The sequence below is a fragment of the Podarcis melisellensis genome (genome assembly GCF_964234715.1).
Source record: "Podarcis melisellensis genome assembly, chromosome: 7".
Lineage (NCBI taxonomy): Eukaryota > Metazoa > Chordata > Lepidosauria > Squamata > Lacertidae > Podarcis > Podarcis melisellensis.
The window spans coordinates 54,854,046-54,868,957 of record NC_138539.1 but is presented as its reverse complement, the minus strand read 5'-3'; the positions used below and the strand labels follow the sequence as shown (position 1 = coordinate 54,868,957).

The 14,912-nt window shown below is 40.2% G+C and overlaps 1 protein-coding gene across 4 annotated transcripts in view; it reads left to right on the top strand.

The window, feature by feature from the left end:
• ZNF516 (zinc finger protein 516) overlaps window positions 1-14,535 on the top strand; it is a 116,049-nt gene extending 101,514 nt beyond the window's left edge. For 3 of the 4 annotated variants that reach the window (XM_081919425.1, XM_081919424.1, XM_081919426.1), the window contains exons 4-5: window positions 217-321; window positions 11,444-14,535. In XM_081919425.1, the coding sequence (XP_081775551.1) occupies window positions 217-321; window positions 11,444-11,667 (329 nt within the window). In that variant the 3' untranslated portion in view covers window positions 11,668-14,535. Of the gene's footprint in view, window positions 1-216; window positions 322-1,300; window positions 1,369-11,443 lie in introns of all 4 variants that reach the window. The other variant, XM_081919427.1, reaches the window with a different exon arrangement.
• Window positions 14,536-14,912: the final 377 nt, after the last annotated feature.

The window sequence follows — 14,912 nt, the reverse complement described above, 5'->3', positions numbered from 1 at the left end:
TCAATGTAATTTATGCATCCTTGCCGTCCTGTGTGTGCCTGGCCTGTCAGCCGGTGCCTAGATGAAGGCTGACAGTTGTCATCCAGGGCCTGAAGGTAGCCTCACATAATGACACATTAGACATACTAATGATGTTTTCCTCTGGCATAATGTTTTCTTCTCAACTTTCCCTTACTCCTCGCTTCTCTCCCCCCTCCCCTCTTCTCTCCACCATAGGGATGCTTAGGACACAAACACGCCAAGGAGACTATCTCTGCGTAGAGTGTGGAAAGGGTTTCACCCAACCAAGCCACCTCAGAACTCACATGAGGTCTCACACAGGTACATTTTTCTTTACCATTCCATGAAGCGGGTGGGAGAAGCCCTTACTTACAATATTTCGCCTTGCTCTTGATTTCCTTTGCTAACCTGATTTTTTATTTTTGTAAAGAGAAAGATTCCCCATTTTGTTTAATTTCATATTTGATTAGCGTTGATCTTGTTCTTTTTCAGGTACTCAATTCCCCCCCTCCCCACATGCCTTGCATAGCACTGCAGCACAATTGAAATAAGCTTATTTGTAAGGTTTTGGTGTGTGTGTGTGTTTAAAATAAGCCCACCACTTTAATTAGAGAGCAGAATACTCTGGAATGAATATGCTAATGAATTCTCTTGCCATCAGCACAAATTGAAATCAAAGAACCTTTTTGATCCAAACATAAAGCTTTGTTTTGCTGTCTCCTTGCTGCAGACTGAAAGAGGTCTGGGGTTTAATTTTTTCTATTTTATTTGGACAATGATAAAACTCTAAATCTCAGCCCTTTTCAAGCTGTGTGATTTGGAGAACGTAGCAAGCTTGAAGCTGCTAGTGTGTCAAGTTACCTTAATAGCATTACATGAGACAGACTAGCAGAGGGTTTTTTTTTTTATTAAAAAAATATTTCTTTTTCTTTTTTGGAGAAGTGTGAATGATGCATACATAAGCCAGTCTGATGCAAAATGACAGAGGCCAAATGGTAAGTAATTCAAGAAGAGGGTCCCTTTACACATACACTGATAATTAATGTTGTCAGTGATTGCTTTCTTCAGCACTGAAGTCTGAATTAAAAAGGGCAATGGCCTTAGGCTGCCATTAGCACACTCTCTTACAGTAAGTGTTACGGTAAATTGGTATTTTCCGGCTACGGGCGAGGAGCTGGTGTCTCTGCTTTTTTCCCCACCCTCCCCCAAATGTGGTTTAATCTGTAATGGACTCGAATATTGTACGCGCACTAACGAATCTTGAATGTTAATCTGTTAACAAGCCCCCTTGTTCCCACAGTGGTATTTGAGTCTAATGGACTCCGAGGTACTGACGTTCACACCACCTCCGCAGACGCCCCAAAACAAGTATGTTTTACAATTAATTGGGTATTTGGTTTTTAATGTGGTAGCTGGGGAGAAAAAAAAAAGTTACACCGTGATACTCATCAGTAAAGCACTGACTCGTTAGATAAGAGTGTAAATAAACAATAACCGTGCTGTGTTTGGTTTTAGATGCTAAAATTTGTGGAAAGGCCTTACACAAACGAGACAATTTATTAGCAAATGTCAACAAAATTGCTAAAAATATATTGAGAAGGGAGGGAGGGTAGTTTTTGTAATGGCATATAAAATTGCTATCCTGGTTTCGCTAGATAAGTTCTTCAGTGCATATCTGCCCACTACTCTAATTTCTGAAATGCAGCAACAGTACAACTCATCCATAGTCCGTGTTTTTCTGAAGAGTATTCCTATCACAGTATTATATAGCTCCTATCTTTTGAAAGACGCTTATCTTTCAATCTCTGTGGACTCTGTGTGGTGGTGTGTTTTCCTCTCTTGACAAGCACCTGGCTGTCCTCTAAATTTCCTTATTTTCACTAATGCTGTCCTGGACGTTATGTTTCTTGCTTTTTCTTCCTCCTTGGTGTTTTGGTTTCATTTTTATTTCCAGTCAGTTCCAGACCACCTAGTTCCCATTGGCCCATCCATGCATAGCATGGACCTAACATCTAGTGCAAGCAAGCTCAGTAGCTATTTCAAGTTCTGAATGTGATCCTTTATTAGCACAGAAATAAATTCTGACACACACACACTCAGGCAAATACTGAGTAAACTATGTGTGTTTATTATCGCCTCTGCTAGTACTTCAGCCCATCATAGGGATTTATCAGTTTTTCTATTACAACATCCCCACCATTAGTTTCAGCATGGCAGTAGTGCTTGGAGAACTGCACCCAGGATTCTTTGCACAGGATCTGGAACAAGAGATTGCAATGCCCCGATCCTGAGCAGACATGTGAGGAAATGGACCTGTGCATATATTATGTTGATTCTGGGATGCCTTTGAAAATAACTTCATCCTATCCTGCCCATAACATTTGGAAATGTTCATCAAGGGAAGAATTAACATCATGTTGAAGGTTTCCATTCTCCTCAATGGCTGTCAGGAATGTCCATGGAGTAATGGAAAACTTTCAAAGCAGTGAAAATAATAATCGTTGGTAAACACTTCTAAATGCAGGTAATTCATATAGTTAAACACCTCTAAAAAATAAGAAGAGACGGACACTTGTGTTGCATTAGATACATTCTGGAACTGGATCTAGATACATTAAAAAAAATTATGGAAAATGCATTGTAAACCTCATAATGGGAAATCATGTTGCTGAAAGATGGAACTTCACAGTGCCATCTGGTGTCACAGTGTTATAACACATTTAAAACACCTTTTCTTTACTAATGTAGCTGAGTCCCAAGTCTCTCATGTCCACCATTTTATCTCAAACAATAGCCAACCCAATAATTTGGGCAGAGACCACAGCTGACTGACAGACCACAAACTTTACATGGAAAAGGACCTGGGATAAATCCCTGGTACCTCCAGTCAAAATGTGATATGAAAAGTCTCTGAGATGCTGGAAGGATACTGCTGTTGAGAAGAGCAGTACTGGACTAGAGGGACAAAACAGTGCATCTAGGTTGGTACATGGCGGGTACAAGGATATGTTGTTATGAAGTTACTTATGAAGCACCACATTGGGGATCCTAGTTCTAGGTGAAGGGCCTTTTGCAGCAGTTCTGTTTCTTGTTTTATCACAGCTGTCCTTCCATTTCACATATGTGTCTGCTGCCCTGTCCTTGTCGTTAATTAAAATGCATACTTTTACTGTGTTTACTCTCATCTTTTTCACTGCAGTAAACAAAAGTGCACTTTATCCACAATATCAACTTCTAGTTCATTCTCAGGGGTGGGGAAGGGATCTCAATGCCTCCAGCATGCTGATAACACCATTGTTTTCCTGTTATAAACTTCTTAATTGGAGAAATAACTATTCAGGACACTGGAACAAGGTCGGTTCTGGCTATGGCAGTGCCATGATTTCCAGGTTTTCTCCATGCTCCATACCATAACAATAGCTTTGGAAAGAAAGATTAAAATGGTTTTCAGTAAAGGTTTGGTGGTTCTTAGCACTGTAGATATCATTGTACCACTGCCACATTTCAGAATGTAGGAAAATGATGCTTATCCCAGGTGATCAAAACTGAGTCCTTTACTGGCCCATTCAAGACTCATTGTAAGATACTGGCTTTTAAAAGAAATGAGTATCCAGCTTAATGACACCTGAAAAAGACTGTCAGTTTTGTGAAACCAATTAAATTACAGTCACTTGCGATTGCTTAACTGAACTAGAGTCTTTTAGATGAGTTTAATCCTCATCTTAAAAGGCTGGTAAATGTCTATGGGTCGATTCCAGTGTTTTTGCAGATGGAATGCAGCTAATGCAACCAATGTTTCTCTTTCCCTCCTCCCTCCATAAGCCTCACAAGGGGATCAGTGGGCGGAGGGGGGAGCTTACATTTGTCTTTGCATATCTCATGTTTGTAAATCAAGTCTAATAATATAATTACGTTGGGTGTGTTTCACATTCCATTCTACCTTTATACTACATTCAAATGTGCACACAAGTAGTGTGGGAGAGGTTCAAAGTAAACTTTCATGCCGTACGTGAAAATGTTCCAAGAAATTGTCTATGGGTGGAACAGAAACTGATTACGAAGGTGCCCCCTCCCACAGTAACTCCATTGTGTTGCATTAGAGGCTATCTTCTCTGATTTGCAATACAATCATTCTGAAGCAATTTTAACACGCATATCTCTCAAAGCATAATGCAATTTTTTTACTTTTTATGGGATGGAAATAAACTGAGATTGGTTGAAATCATGGAATCCCAAAACAGAACTGCAGTAACTTGTCAACTGGTTCACATGTAATGCTAAGCCATGTTCTATAAATCATGGTTTCATTTGATCAGCTGAACACAGCCTAGTACCTTAATCATAGTTCATTAACCAGAAACTGGCCATGCTAGTCATGGTTTAATAAATAACACCCTCTGATGCAGAAACTTAGATATCCACTCTGGCTGTGCTCTCACACTTTAAAGAAGGAACATGGATGTGAAAATACGTGGGAAAAATCTCCCCCCTCCATTAATATGATTAAATTCCACATGCCAAAACCTCCATGGTGGAATCTTGGTAAAGGTAAAGGGACCCCTGACCATTAGGTCCAGTCGTGACCGACTCTGGGGTTGCGGCGCTCATCTCACTTTATTGGCCGGAGTACAGCTTCCGGGTCATGTGGCCAGCATGACTAAGCTGCTTCTGGCGAACCAGAGCAGCGCACGGAATAGTGTCTTGCTTTACCTCGGTCTAAGAACGGAAGCTGAATGGTGGAAGGGCACCGGCAGTGGGAGGCCTCATTAGGGAAAGCGCACCTTGGTTTAAGAATGGTTTTTGTTTAAGAACAGACTTCTGGAGTGGATTAAATTCATAAAACGAGATACCAATGTAATGCACTTTACAACACACTTAAAATGTTTTATTTGCAGCTGTTTAGCTGAGTCCCATGTGTACAATGCAGTGCATATTTGGCTCTGGATTTGGACTATTGAACTGCTTTCAGTGGGACTGGTCAGTAACAGTTTGAGAAAGTCTGTAGATTAGATAAAAAATAATATGGCATTTACCACGAAACTCAAAAGGCGTACAAAAATATACCATGTTTACAGTATGGTAATTAATAGGCATATTCTCAAAAATTGTTAAAATGAAAAAGTTTGGAAGATAATTAGGTGGGGAGGAAGTTCACAATAAATCATTAGCTGCCTAAACATTCTTAAGTAGAAAAAATTTCAATGGTTGGTTGTAGAGATGAATACATTTTATCATACATCTAGACTTTCATGTGTTTGAGAAAGAGTAGAAAAATGTGATCAAAGGGAAAACACAGGCAAATATTACTACAAAATCTTTTCTCTTTTCTTGACAATTTTCCTTTGCAGTGTTAAGTACTAGTGCTAAGGTAGCAATCTAAAGAATACTGAAGCTACCAACCTTGGTATCTTCAGCTAAACGTTCTCTTTTTGACATTTCATTGACATATGGAATAATATGCCTGCTTTCTTTGGCTTTTTTAGCCTTATGATTAATAGTTTATTGCAATTTTTTTTTAAGATAGTTAGATTGAGCCCAAGAATTCCATTAATCAAAATAATGCATAATGAACAAATAAATGGCAATCTAATTTGTCTCCTTCACAGCTATAAATATTATATTACAGTCAAGGAACAGGTAGATCCTGTTTGGATTGGACTGCTTGTGTTTCCTTTTGCTCACAGATGATTCAACTGACAAGTTGAAGCAAAGAAGACCACATCTTGGCGCCCTTTAATTTTTAGCTGAATGTGGGCAAGTCCATCCACTCAGCCATTCCTTATCATAAACGTCTTTAAAAAATACCACGAGTTTGCCTATATTTACACAGAAACATCTCTAATTTCTTCTGCAGATTTCTCGGAGGAAGAGAGGAGAGAATTGCTTTTGGTCTGCACAGAGTTGTATCCAATGCTTGCTCTTCTGCTTGTGCATCTTAACTTCCACATTCTCTCCTCTCCCTTACAGTCCCCCACCCACCCTCAAAATCTAATCCAGAAAACTGTGGGACTCTCTCCCAGAGTAGATTTATTCTTTGGGGGGGGGGAGTGCATGGGGAGAAGAGAGGAAGGGGAAGTTCCCTTGTACAAGGGGAAACACACTTGCTCAGTGATTCACTTTTCATGCCTCTCTTGTTAGTCTGCATTGCACTAACTTTATTGTGTGTATGGATTCATTTGCACATATTTACTGCTGGGTTTTTTTGTTTTACAATGTAGAACAAATTTTTAAGAGGAATGCTATCTAAGGCGCAAACGGAAATGAAAAGATGCATCAAGAAGTGCTGGTTCCAGCTAATTAAAATGCAAAACCAGATCCAGATTTGGTTAGATCTAGATATCCAATAACCAGATCCGACTTATGGAAGTGAGAGAGGGAAGGGAAGGCGATTTCTGCTGATTTCTCTTTCCCCCAAATCACCATGCAGCTCCCTGTATGCACCATTAAAACTCCACTTGGGGGGTTTAGAGGACCCGGTAGATAAATATGGGAAATACTCCAGGAGCTTGCAAGCTAAAGAAAAAGAAAAAAGCATCCCCTTCTGTTCTGTGAGCTTTTGCTGGGTCACCAGCCCTTCTGTCAGCTGGATAAGCCCTTCCATGAGGAAGCTGTTCCATGTGGAGAGGGCTGCCCTGGATCCAAGCCTGCTATTTTTAATAGTTTGATTTTTGCAGACAGACAAAACTTTTCAGAGTACCAGTGTTTTGTTTTCTTTAAGAAGAGTTCCCATCTTTTCATAAGATCAGTTCTTTGCTTGATCCATGCTTTCTTCATGGTGCTAGTTAACTCATCCCTATTAGCACATCTGTAAACGGGTCAATTTGCTTATAGCAAATTGGTGCCTTTATTTCCCCCCACATACCTGCCACCATCCTTTACACTGGTTGCTGGCCATCAAGCTGCCATAACTGCACTGGCAGCCCAAACTTTGTGTGGGAAATAAGCCATGTGGAATCCAAGAGATACACCCCAGCATCTTCTGTATAATTCCAAGAGATTCAGTGGCAGCTTATGTAGTGTAACAGTATAGGGTAGTTCTCTCTTGAGTCAGCTTAGCAGATCACTGTTGGTTGTATCCAGTGCCTTGTTATTCAGAGTAGACTCACACATTTCACTGTGTCTAAGTAGGGTTAGCCTTGGATACAACCCTATGTTTGTGCTTAGCCTAGTTTTGGAAGGTGTCTAAGGGCATCATGACACCATGATCTGTAATTCATGATAATGTGTTCCTAAAAAACAACCCAGCCATTCAAGTATGCCAATAATATAGTTGTATAGGTTGGATCTCAGAAAGAAATTTAACGTGACCTTTCTAAAACTCATGGGCAGCTGTGAGGGGCCAAATATTGAAGAACCGCAATAACCACAGTGGCTTTCCATATTCCGATGGCAAAAGCATGCTGTTTAATCAGAAGCATCCCCATTTGGTTTGGAGGTTGTTTGAATATCTGCTTGCGAAACAGACAGGCAGCTTTTATGAGCAATGCAATCAAATAATTGATTTGAAGTCATTTGGTTTGGAGCCAGTTAAACTAGCTTCAGATACTTGGCATCTTTATCTCTTGGTGGAGCTTTAGTATTACCTTGGCCTCCCATCCTGTAATGGCTGCAGTTCATCTCTTCTTCCATGTAACAGGGAAACTTTTTCTCAAACTTCCTTTAAAACAAAACAAAAACCTCTTGCTTCTTTAGAGCACTTTCTCTTATGGAAATGCAGACATTCACACAATATCATTACATATTCTAATTTAGCACTGAGGGCTTTGTTCCCATCGTAGTAACACAAGTGTGGGAAGCTTTGCTCTGAGCTATGGCCTTCTCCAGTATTGTACCCAGAGAGAATTCCACTAATGTGGTCTGCTTAGGGAAGAATTATTGCGCACCCCTCCCACTCATTGCCTGAGCTCCTGGCCCTCTTGCTAATCTTATGTTGTGGGACAGTTGCTAACCCCTTTCATGTTTCTCTGCTATGTGTTAATTCTCCTCTGTGGGTGAATTACAACTGGACCTGTAGGGCAAGCCTTCCCGAGGAGTCACTGATGAAGATGGCTGTCCCACATAGATACCTAATTACACCCTCGGGCCAAGGTCCCTTCTTCCATCGCTCTCTCTTTCTTCCCCTTTTTTTGTTTCTCTGGCAATTCTTATCCAGGGAGACTGGATCAAGCTGTTCCTTTTCCCTCCCACCACAGACTTCCTTCCCATATTCCCTAGTGCACCTGTAGCGCAGTTCAGTACGATATTTTGTGTGTGTGTGTGTGTGTGTGTGAGAGAGAGAGAGAGAGAGAGCGATAGCGATAGCAGGGCCTCTCTCTTTTTTAATTTAACGATGAGCATCACCTCTTGAAATTGTTCGCCTATCTCTTAGGCATGATGTAGCTGTGCAAAAATATAAGGCATCTTTCTCAGTTTACTGCAAGGAATCCAGCAACCAACTAAATAAGTTTTATCACATCTTTCACTCAGTTACCGTTTCCTACATTTCAAATATACTGCAGTCTGTACAGCTGCTCCCCCTCCCTGTTTCACCCCTTTAATTTTGTTGCAAATCTTCCCAACTCACAGCAGACATTTGACTGGTAAATGCCATGAATCTTAGGCCGGCCTTAATTAGGATGCTTTTCTCTCCCTAAATCTATTAACAAAGGGGAGATGCTTAATACATTATGTCAACCAGCCCAGGCTCTTCTTTAGTTCTTTCCAGGACTGCCATAGGCACGGCTTGAAATTTACTGGGAATGGTGGTTCTTTTTGCATGGATGTTGAGTCTTACGTTGTGTTAATTTAAAATGGTCTGTTTCCCTTCATCAAGGCTTTAGCTTAAGGTTAATGTATGAACATAAGATGCGTTGTGCCATAGAGCTTTAGCAATCAGGATTGTAAGCCACATTGTTTGGACAGGGCTGCTCAGAATGCCAATGCCAGAGAGCTGGAGGCATCCATTTCATCGCGACTTTATTTTGAGGTTTACTTGGGTGTGGAAGAGCCCCTTCTGCTTTTCCATGGTGGTAATTTTACTTTTATGGAAACTGGTCAAAACTCTTACATATCTGTTTACTTTATTTTAAAAATAGTTGTTACCCAGTCTTCATTGCCACAGTCAATCCCAGAGGAGGGCACAAAAATATGGACTGATTGATTGATTGATTGATTGATTGGGTTTCTATGCTGCTTTTTGTCACACCTGACAGTGTGCATAATACGTTATATAATTACAAATCACAGACCACAATAAAGTACCAGCAACATCAGTAATAAAATCACAGAAGCAGTTCTATAAAACGAAACAAAAAACTCAAGGGTCAAAAAAATAATTGAAGCAAATAAATAAAAAACACAGCTAAAAATGCATAGCAACTGATTTAAACCACCAGGATATACTATAATAGTATTTCAGAGGGGAGGGAGTTCCACAAATATAAGTTTCACAAATCAAGCACCACTGTAGAGGGCTGTGTTGCCCTAGTTTATTAGAGGCATATATGCAGTCTATGCTCTCAAACCTAGCTTGATCTGACGATTACCATAAGGTCTCTTTTACAGGAAGGGACACTTTCAATTGTTGCTCACATCTGTTTAATTAGCCGTCGCCTCAAAACATATTATAATTTTAATAATAAGTTTATTATTCACACTCCACCTATCTGGCCAGGTTGCCCCTGCAATAGATTGTTGCAGACAATCTATACTATGCATACTATGCATATTGATACAAGAGATCTTATTGCCAGCAGAGAGACAGTAATCAGTAGATTTCGTTAAAAGAGGAGAGCGGAGGGCGGATTCACACAAACAAGCAGCTGTGGGGGGGCACTTGAAATACAGCAACATGAGGGTTGTTTTCTGTGGATAAGCCATTTGTATGAAGTGGCTTCCTGTGCAGTTCAAACTGCATGTGAATGTAAACTCTCACTTTTGGTTTGAGCTTCTCTCTCTCTCTCGCTCTCCCTCCCTCCCTCCCTCCCTCTCTCTCTCTCTCTCTCTCTCTCTCTCTCTCTCTCTCTCTCTCTCTCTGTGTGTGTGTGTGTGTCTGTTGTGGCTGCATGAATATCCCCATAAGAATGGAATAAGGTTGGTCCTAAACACAGGATCAAAACAACTTGCCATTAAAACAGATCGTTAAACAAAATGTGCTCTTCCCATTAAAAGGTGTTTGGTCCTCCTCCACTATATTCTTCAATGATTATTCAAATAAATCCTTGTCAAGTATACTTTTTCCTGGAGGCTGAGGCGTGCTACTGTGCAGGGATTTGACCAAATTTTGGGATCTCCCTTCAATGCAGAGACAGGGAACCTGTGGCTCTCCAGACACTGAACTACAACTCCCATAATCCTTGACCATTGGCCATGCTGGCTGAGGTGGATGAGAATTGGGAGTCCCATCGACATCTGGGGAGCCATGGGTTCCCCAATTGCTGTGTACAGAGTGAACCCAACCTGCTTTCTTAAGGCTCCTTTAAAATCTCACCCAAGCATGTGGTGGATCCTGTCACATGAGCAATGATTACATTTTAAGCCAAAAGAGAAATTCTAAATTACTAGCAGGCTGTCCGGCATGAAGAATCCAATAACTATGTACACTGTACCAATGTATTGATTCACGGATGGGGAAGATGGCATGCCTCTGTGCCTGGAAGATGGGGTATTTTGGCACGGGTGGAAATCTTAGACCCAGGGGCCAAATGTGGCCCTCAAAACATCTCTCTCTGGCCCTCATACCTTTCCCCTTTTTGGCCCTGCTTCACAACTTGAGTGTTTTCACTTGGCTGGAAAAGTATCCTTGAACTTTTATAATGCCTCTTGGTTGTATGGATGAAGAATAGATAACAGTGTGTTTGTGTGTCTCTATGTGTGTAAAAAATAGCCTACAGCACAAATGTGAAATTTATCTACACTAGTCTGCCTCTGAAATGTGGCCCCTGAACTAAAAAGATTTCCTCACCCTTGTAGTGCGGCGTAAGACATTTTGGATCCTTGAATATAGTTCACTATTCAGCTCACATGAACTTCAATCTGGTCCTGCCACCAAAAGCAATTTAAAAACTACCCTATCATTTACTTATAAATCCCCTCAGTTACCGTAAAATTTTGCTTCCCCCTTCCTCTGGTCTTTCCCCCCTTCTTCTAGCTATTCTTAACCTTTTCTTAAATGCTCCTTCAGTCACTATTATTTGCTATTCTAGTATGTCATAGAGTTTATAGGAACTTGACATGCTGTGCTCTCACTGGAGATGATTAAAAATAACTCTTTGTGATGTATTAGGTCAACGTTAATGTGCATAATGCTAATAAAAAGGTAGCTGGGGCCAGTAAAGAATGTGAGATTGCTCAACTGCTAGCCTAGAAATGGAAGCAAGAATAAAAAAAAAAGTGTTACGAGAAAATAAGAATAATAAAATGCTCTGCCTCTTCCCTGTTCTATCTCCCCTCTCCCTCCATTTAGGCGAGAGACCCTTCCAGTGCAGATATTGTCCGTACAGTGCCTCTCAGAAAGGGAACCTAAAGACGCATGTCCAATGTGTACACCGGGTTCCTTTTGACAACAGCCAGTACCTTGATCGACGGTTCCTACAGCCTCCAAATAATTATTCTCACAACCCTATGGAAGAACAGCTGGAAAACCTCCTTGCAAAGCTTCCGGTCCCAGGAGCAACTGTGTTACAATGAAATCTGTGCTCTGTGCTTTGCTGGAAAGCGATGCCTCCGAACTGTTAATCATTTTTAAAATAAATGAAGAAGCTGCAGAAGATATATACAAATTGACATACTAATCAGTCCCCACAGCTCCTTATTTCCTTTATAACAAACAGTGGCGTTGGCAGGCTTTCTGGTGGCGCAAGGCATCTATATTAATCAAGATAACTTTTTTTAGACACTGGAAAAATTAAACTTTATATGATTTGAAGGGCAGCACTGCAACAAAATCCTCTCTCATGGTTGCTTGAATCTTTAAAACACACACACACACGTGGATTTGGGAATGTGGGATGGAGTGATTAATGAAACTGCCATTAGCTGTCATGCTGGGGGGGGGGGGACACAACTTTTCCCCTTCCCCCCAAAAGGAAGAAAGCAAAATGGAGGAGTCATTCAGTGCTGTGAAAGCCAGGCTTGATGAAGGACGGAAGGGACTAAAGAGAAAGACCATCATTCTGCAGTGAGGTTGTTTCATGATAGTTTGGGGACCACTTGCATTTCCAGTGGGCTTATCCTTGACTGCACACCATTAATAGTATGTGAATATGGAAATTGAAACACTTCTTAAAAATGCTTCTCTTTTCACTTCAGAAAGAAAAGAAAATGGCTAGTCAAACACTAAAAAGGAGAGGAAGAAGAAAAACAGGCTTCTGTGTTTTGTTTTTTTTACTCTCAGGGCCTTTCTAATTGTTTGTTTATCCTGCTCTTTCTTTCAGTGCTACTTTCTGTGACCTGATCACAAAGGAAATGTGCATGCTTTTAAAAAATAAAATTAAAAAGAGTGGGGGGATGATTCAGCTGTTTAAAGCTGCTGATTTGTATGCTTTTAATAGAAAGAAAGAAGGAAAGAAAGAAAGAAAGATAAGAGTTCAGGCAGACCTAGGCCTTTAGGGTACTTTACGTGCCTGTATTTCTGTGCAGCAAGCCAGTTACCCTTTCTGGGCCCTTGTGACATTTTGAAGAGAGAGAGAAAAAAGATGAATAGCTTCTTTCGTGGTGACAGGTCAGTGTTCATCTAATGTGTCATGTCTTGTACTTGGTAATCACTGGGGTAAGGGGGAGAGAAAGGAAGCTTTATATACCTCTTCTACAGTAGTTCTTTTCAATGCAGGTTTTCAAGGTAAGGGTGCGGTTGCAGGTTGTTAACCATCCAGTGTCTGCAATTCATTTTTTTAAAAAATAAATAAATTCCACAGGTATAAATATTTTTCTTTCCCTTCATTGCTATGGCACTGTGTGTGATGGTAATAATTCAGACTTTCAGATTTTGCACGTATAATTTTATGCATCATCATCATAAAAATGCTGCCTTGAAAAAAATATTCTGTGAAAAACTTTTTGCAAAAAAAAAGAAGCTTTACTAGGTTTTTTTAAATTGTAACATTTTTGTAAAGGCAGAAAAAGGATTTTTTTTAAAAAAACTAGCATGCTAAATATATTTTTCAAAAAAAGCAATAATTTTACATGTACAGAAATGGCGCTAACCTTTTAATACTGATCGAGAGCAACCGTTTACTTTCTACAAATAATGGGATAGTGCTGTCTTTGAAGTAAATGGGCTTCTTACACAAAGAATTTTAAATGTGTACTTTTTCTGTGCTAATTTTGTTTTTGTCTCTCCTTGATTTGGGTTTCTATTTAATTGCAGATTACTTGACCGTTCTTGCTTTACAGTTGCTGACGATAATGCAATTGAAATGTTTGTATGCAATTTGCTGGTTTGGGATTTTTGTTTGATTCCTCATACACCAACTGTATGCCTGCTGTAATCCTGGTATAGCTAAGAATATCTGTGCAAATGCCTATATAAGTGATTGTAATCTGCTGTCTTTTGAAGTTATCTTGCAGAAATTTGTATAGACACATTCCACACTCCCCCCCCCTTCCTGTACCCCACTCCACTTTCAAGACCCCCCCCCCCAAATCAGCTCATTTTCTGTCTTGATTAACACTTGATCAATTTGGGATTCACACTCAAGTGCAACTTTCCCCTTTATCAAGCACTTATTTTCCTTGTTTAAAGCAAACAGGTAAGGATTCAGGAATGCACCAAGGTAGCTGCTTTGCCTATTTTGTGTGTTTGTAGTTATTAAAAAACCCTTCTGTCCCTCAAAAGTTATATGAGTGTCATGTACAGCTGTAATTATTTATGTTGGTTGATTGTGTTTTGTTGTTGACGGGGTTTTTTTTTTGGGGGGGTGATGGGTTGTTTTTTGTTTTTGAAAGCTGATATGAAAGGATCTTAGTTAATATTAAGACTTTAAAAGCTCCTCCTGGAGACTGTTTACTTCAGGACTGTCTGACGCAGAGAAAGTGCTGTCACTGCCATTACCAGGGTACTAATCAGCAAAGTTTACAATCATAATTTAGCTACATGAAGAACAACAGCAGGGGAAATCAGTTTAAATAATTATATGCTGTGTATAGCACAGAAATGAGATTTTCACTTAATTAAACAAGAAATGGGGAGGCTGAGGGGGAGCAGTCATTAAAGAGCAGCCGTTTTCACGTGTGAATCCCAAGCATTGTAATTTCCTCCTTTATCATCCATATTGTATCGATTTGTTAATTCAGTTAGACCCTAGTGCTTAGGATGATTTGTGTTCTTATTTATTTAGTTCTTTGGGTTTCAGATAGCTTCCCCCCTTTTTTTAGGAAACTTGATAATTTTGTAGCATGACACACTTTGTAAGCCATCTTCTGACTGTTACAGAGACTTTTCTACTACCTCTATCAATCTGTTTCTTTTCCTTAACAGGTTTTCTACAGTGTTGCAGTCTAATGTACCTTAGACAATAAAGGGTTCGATTATGAGCACTGCAGATGGTGTATCAGCTATACCTTTCTCAATCTCTCCTTTTGTTTTCCTTTCTCCCCCCCTTTTTTGCCCTCCAATAAAAAAACAAACATGAGCCATAGCAATTCACCTTCTGCTCTGACACACATTAAAATACTCTACAACAGGCTTCCTCAACCTCGGCCCTCCAGATGTTTTGAGACTACAATTCCCATCATCCCTGACCACTGGTCCTGCTAGCTAGGGATCATGGGAGTTGTAGGCCAAAAACATCTGGACGGCCAAGGTTGAGGAAGCCTGCTCTACAAGGACCAAAACCAAGACACAGGAGTAATGGCACCTTTCCAAAATGCTATGTTTGCTTTCATCTGTGTATTCCTTAGATATTTTCTACTGCAAGTGAATGGCTCTGTGTACA